At 54.4% G+C, this 5,691-nt stretch overlaps 1 protein-coding gene across 1 annotated transcript; it reads left to right on the forward strand.

The window, feature by feature from the left end:
- Positions 1-1,674: 1,674 nt before the first annotated feature.
- On the forward strand, positions 1,675-3,246 carry SST (somatostatin). Its single transcript, XM_004176763.5, has 2 exons — positions 1,675-1,909; positions 2,743-3,246. The coding sequence occupies exons 1-2, from the start codon at positions 1,772-1,774 to the stop codon at positions 2,953-2,955; spliced, it is 351 nt and encodes a 116-aa protein (XP_004176811.2). The 5' UTR covers positions 1,675-1,771; the 3' UTR covers positions 2,956-3,246.
- The last annotated feature ends 2,445 nt before the right edge of the window (positions 3,247-5,691 follow it).

Here is a 5,691-nt window from a genome sequence, read left to right on the forward strand (position 1 = left end):
AACACAGGATCTTGGTGGAGAGAAAAGCTCTGACAGTCACAGCTCTTAGGGACAATCTGCTCTTTTGGGTCCAATCACTTCCCTTGGCCTTGGTAGAAGGCTGTGTCCTGTGCCCAAAGCAAGGGAATTTGTCTAAACCAGAGCAGGAACTGATTCTTCTCCACTGGTTTCCCCAGAGCAAGACCAGTGCTAGAAGACAGACAGGGTCTCAGGAGCACAGAGCTTGGCCTTGTTCATATCAGGCAGATGGGGAAAAACTGGCTGTAAATGCAGCACAAGTAAACCCAACCCTCAGGGTCTCAGGGGCTACAAATGAAAGCTTCTTCTCTCATGATTTTTATTAATTTTGCTCCACAATTTGTGAAAGATGAAGAGGATGAAAGCTATGTGAGGCTGCAGAGCTGCACTGCACAAAGGAAGGGAGGCACCATCCAGGAAGGGCAGTTGTAGTGCAGCCCAAAGTTCTACCTGGTCTGGACCCAGAAAGCAGCACCAATTCATCATGTTGGACTGTAAAACAGAGCAGGAACACTTTGTTTCATGCTTCACACTCCCCGGTCAGCTTCAACAAACCCAGACAGCAGCCCCGGGGTTGAAAGTGGGGCAGAGAATGCACATTAATTCATCATGGAACAAAATATCATTTTGGAGGTTTCTGGAGACCTTTTTGCAATACTTGAATTCTTCTCAAGTCCTTGATTTTCCTCAGCTGGAAACTGAGATAGGAAAGATTCTGATACTCATTTTTTGACAACAGAGGCCCTTTCCAGCACATCCTGCCCTGCTCCTGCCAGCTGGGAGACAGCTGAGGATGCTGATCCTTCAGGGGGTTTGAAGCAGCTTTTCCTGTTGTGGGCACCAGCCAGCTCACAGGAGAGGCTGGAGGAGTGGGAGAGGCTGTCCCACCATCCTAGTGGGACAGGTGCGTGCTAAGGAGCCAGCACATCCAGCGACCCTGAGATGGAGACAAGGGTCCCCGCAGGCTGAGGCAGGGACCAGCACGCCCCGAGCCAGGCACAGATTTGTCATCGCTTCCCGGAGCTGCCGAGCCGCGGCAGGAGCCGGGGCATCTCCCCGAGGCTCCCGCTGCCTTCGGAGCTGCCCACGGGAGGGAACCTGGGAACCGGTGCCGGAGAGACCCACAGGGGCAGGGGAGGCAAAAGGACCTCCCAAGGGCACCTCAGCACCCCCACCCCCTGCAGGAGCCGGAGGCAATCCCCCTTTAGGGGACCCTTTGCAGCGCCCCGGATTCTGGAGCCGTTTCTCACACGACGGGGCGGGACTGGCTCCAGGGCGAGGGGCTTGGGCAGAGCGGCTGCTGGGGGGCTTCACCCTCCGGCGCCGGGTCAGAGCCGGGTGGGCGGCACAGCCGGGACCCCCAGCGCCGCTCCGGTGGGCGAGCGGACGGGGAGGAGGGAGCGGACGGGCAGGGTCGGGAGCTCTGGCAGGGCGGTGATTTGGGGACGGGGGCTGGGGGCGGCCGGGGTGGGGGGGGGGGGTGGCTGGAGGAGAGGGGGAACTCAGGGGGAGCCGCGGAGGCTTGGCCGGCATCGGGCAGAGCGGAGCATCCCCGGTCCCGTTCCCCCCATCCCTCCCGTCCCAGAGACCCACCCCCGGCGGCGTGGGGCGAGGGGGGCGCCCCCGCCTTGACGTCAGGAGAAGGGTTTATAAAGGCGGCGGGCGGCGAGGAGATCCCCAACGCCGGAGCCGAGCCGCAGCGGAGCCGCCAGCGCCTCCCGCCGCCGCCTCCCGCGCCCGACCCGCCGGCGAGATGCTGTCGTGCCGCCTGCAGTGCGCCCTGGCCCTGCTCTCCATCGCCCTGGCCCTCGGCACCGTCTCGGCCGCCCCCTCGGACCCGCGGCTCCGGCAGTTCCTGCAGAAGTCGCTGGCCGCCGCCGCCGGGAAGCAGGTGAGAGCCCCGCCGCGCCCCGACGGCTCCCGCTGCCACAGACCCCGAATCCCCTCCGCAGAACCCCCGCTCCCTGCCGCAGCCCCGGTACCCCTGCTGCAGACCCCTCCAGATCCTCGCCAGGCTTCCCCAGTGTCCCCGTTTCAGACGCCCGGTTCCTTGCTGCAGACCCCCCTTTCCCCACAGATCCCCCGTTCCTCGCAGGGGCTGAGCCATCGGCAGGGTGGGCAGCTGTGCTGGGAGGTGAGACAGTCCGGCTGGGTGCTGGTGGTCAGTAAGGAGCAGGCACTGCTGGAGCACAGGGCAGAGCTCCTGGTGAAGCTCCCAAGGGTTTCTCCGGGTCACAGAATGAAGGCAGCTTCCCCAGAGCACAGAACAATGGCCTTATCCGTGCTGGGTGACAGACGAGGCTTGGAGAGACTAGAAGAAAAATAAGTTCTAGTGAGACGGTGACCTATTCAAATGTCCCCTGCCAGGTCCCCCAAAGACCTTTCCCGTGTCACTTTAGCAGCATGCTCGTGGCATCCTTGCCGAGCATGGCACTGAGTGCTGGAGCTGTGGGAAAAGAAGGTAAAGACAAGTTCATTCCCTGTCATGGACAGGACAGCAGTCTGTTCCCCACACCAGGTAGATGCTATAGACACAACTGCTGCGTAGCAGCTGTCAGGCTGGGCTCTTTGGAAAGCCAGGGCTCCTCTTCTCCTCCTGCATCCTGAATGTCTCTAATCCAGCCACAGAGAAGTCTTAGAGGAGCAGAGTGGTGAGCCCTCAAAAATCAAGCAGTAATTGTGGTCTCTCTATCTCTTTTTCCCTTTCTGTCTTTTGTATCCAAGGAACTGGCCAAGTACTTTTTGGCAGAACTGCTCTCAGAGCCAAGTCAGACAGAAAATGAAGCCCTGGAGTCTGAGGACTTGTCCCGAGGGGCTGAGCAGGATGAAGTGAGACTGGAGCTGGAGCGCTCGGCTAACTCAAATCCCGCTCTGGCACCCCGGGAACGCAAAGCAGGCTGCAAGAACTTCTTCTGGAAAACTTTCACATCCTGTTAGCTTTTGAAACCCACCTCTCCTCCCCATCCATCCCTGCCCTGCTCTGAGCAGAACCTTCACCACAAGAGGCGAAGACTGTAAATACACAATCCACAGTTATGGTGAAATTAAACAAACAAGGAAAATTTGAGTTTGATTTCCACTTGTTTTAATAAAACTTTCTGTTCCAATTGTACATGATTTGCTTGAGTTGTGATTTCTGACTAGTTCTTTGATGACATGCACTCTGCAACTCTTTCAAATGTACTATTTTTAATTCTCTGTTGCAATAAAATTTATGTTTCAAACGGTGATGCTGAGGCTTGGTGGTCAATGAGAAAACTGAGGTTACCTCTCAGGCTGCTCATCTTCAGAATGCTGCCTGTCTCAGGGCAGCCAACACCGTCCACATCCACACAAATGTACACATTCAGTGTATCATAATGTGATTTTTTTTTCTGTAGTCTTACTAAAAGAGCTAGAGCCACAGTGATATTTTAGGTATCAAATCCCGACAGTTGTGGCTGAACAAAATCCACAGTACCTGGCACTTCAAGTCAGTCTGGAGGATTTACACCCATCACCAGAGGGATCAGTAAAAATCTTAGCTGTGTATTTCGAGTGATGAGGACGATAAAAGTAGTTCATGCTACAAGTTTACACCACACATCTCATTTCCTCCTCAGCCACAGGCTCTAAAAGGTTTTCTTGCCTGGCATATTTTACTCCTTGCAGCATTCCTGACAAACACTGCTTCTGGGATTCCTTCGGAAAGTTTTCCTTTGTTCTGCTGTGCTGGGGGCGGTTTCGCATCCCCCTAAAGCTGAGATGTCAAGCCCATGACACCAGCCCCTCTCCATCTAATGAACTGGTCACAGCAGTTTTTCTACCCACTTCATCGTCTTGAAAGTCAATATTGAAGTGTTCAGCAGGGTAGGAGATAGCATTGTGAGAAAAACATTCTTTTCTCAGTGGAAGACAAATTTTTCATGCTTTTGCAGAGTCTCAGCTTTCTGCCGTGCTGATTTGTGCCACACACCCACAGGTGAATTGGAGCTGTAGGACAAACATCCTGCACAGGGATTAGGTGCCACTTTGATGAGAAATTCATCATTCAGGATTAAAAATAAGTATTTTGCAGCCATCACATGTAAAAGAAGGGTGAAAAATGGGGTATTTTAGAGATGTTGATGGGCAGAGGGCTCAGCATGACTCCAGTGAAGGTGGATTCCCCAGCTGAAGGCTTGTTAAGGTGCCCCTGCTCTGTGCTGAGCGTAGCTCTCTGTGGGGCATCATTCTTGATGGCTCATGGCCCATTGCTTTCATTCATGGTCTGCACCTCCTTTCCCTGTATGCAGGGGGCTGTTGATACGAGCTGAGGGGAAGGTGAATCCCGTGTCGTTGGGAACTGTAGCAGTGCCAAGTGTGAAATCCCAACCCCGCTACAGAGCTTGCTGGGCTCCTCCACAAACAAAGGGAACAGGCAAAGGCAGCAGGGACGTGCCCAGGGAGGGGAGCTGCTGCTATCAGCTCCCCTGAGGGGACCAGAGGCAGGGCTGGATTCTGCCCTCCCTCCCTGGAGCTGCAGACAGGGCTAAGGACTGCTGCTGGCCCACTGGGACCCTGCAGCTGCTGGAGAAGCCTTGCTGTGACACAACCCTGTGCTTCCCCAGCTCCTGGGAGCTTCTCTCCTCCTTCCTTGGAAGAGGGATAGGTTTTGTGGTGTGGTCTGGGGAAATGCTTGCTCCACATGAGTGCTTTGGGGTTAGGTCTGCCCTCTTTACCATAGCTGGGGGTGGTGCAGACTGGGCAGGGCACAGTGGTCCTCACAGCACTTTGTGGGGACAGGGGGAGAGCCTTACCCTCTTTGAGCCCTAGATTTCTGCAGCTGGTGCAGCTGTGAAGTGTGCAGGATTAACTCACTATTGGGGGATGGACAGGGCTGCAATGCACGGAAATGCCTCCAAAATTATATTTGAGAAGTGCAGATAATACAGATCAGTATTCAGCTGCAAAAAGCAGGCAGGGTAAGAATAGGACCCTGCTTGAAAATGTGGAGACAGACTCTGTGAGGAGACAGTAATTGTCCCAGCTCACATCTGATTCCTTTGCTGCGGTGTAGCATCAACAGAGTAGATTTCAGGGGATTCAGTAAAGCAGAGACATCCCCGTCCCTGGCTGCTCACTCTTGTGTTGACTGAGGTTCCTCTTAGCTTTCAAGAAGAAGCAAATTTTTTCACTGCTGAGACAGCCTCAAGAGAGCAGCTAGAGGAACAGGAGGGGGGTGGAGGGGCCAGGGGCTTGAATATTCTTATGCACAGAGTCCATCTTTCATGGGATATAAATAGACCACTACTCGCCTGAGGCTTCTCCCCTTGTTCATAATGCTCAACCCATGCTTCTGGAGGGAGTTTAATCCTGCCAATTGCTGGAGTGAAACTCATCCCAAAAAGGGATGAGGATGATCCTCAGTCACAAGCAGGATTTAAAGACAGTGATTCATAAGCTCCACCAGCCTGTTTCAATACAGCTGATGGTATGCCATGGCAGCTTCCGGGAAGCTTAATGAAGATGTACTGGTGAAGGCATGTCCCCAGTTCAGAGACAGAAAGACAGACTGCTCCTTGTGTCAGCTCAGGAGTTCATGGAGCATGGGGAGCTGGCTTCCAAGGCATTAAATGCAGTATCACCACATGTGATTACACTGTGGCAGCACCAGCAATCCCAGGTGCTGTACAAACATGATGCAGGAGACAG

Source organism: Taeniopygia guttata, chromosome 9, assembly GCF_048771995.1.
Source record: "Taeniopygia guttata chromosome 9, bTaeGut7.mat, whole genome shotgun sequence".
Classification (NCBI taxonomy): Eukaryota; Metazoa; Chordata; class Aves; order Passeriformes; family Estrildidae; genus Taeniopygia; species Taeniopygia guttata.

What these genes read in the sequence shown, in the direction of transcription:
- SST (XM_004176763.5), top strand. Translation starts at nt 1,772, where the DNA reads ATGCTGTCGTGCCGCCTGCAGTGCGCCCTGGCCCTGCTCTCCATCGCC. An exon ending in CCGCCGCCGCCGGGAAGCAG is followed by an intron (nt 1,910 to 2,742) that starts GTGAGAGCCCCG and finishes TTTGTATCCAAG; the next exon opens with GAACTGGCCAAGTACTTTTT.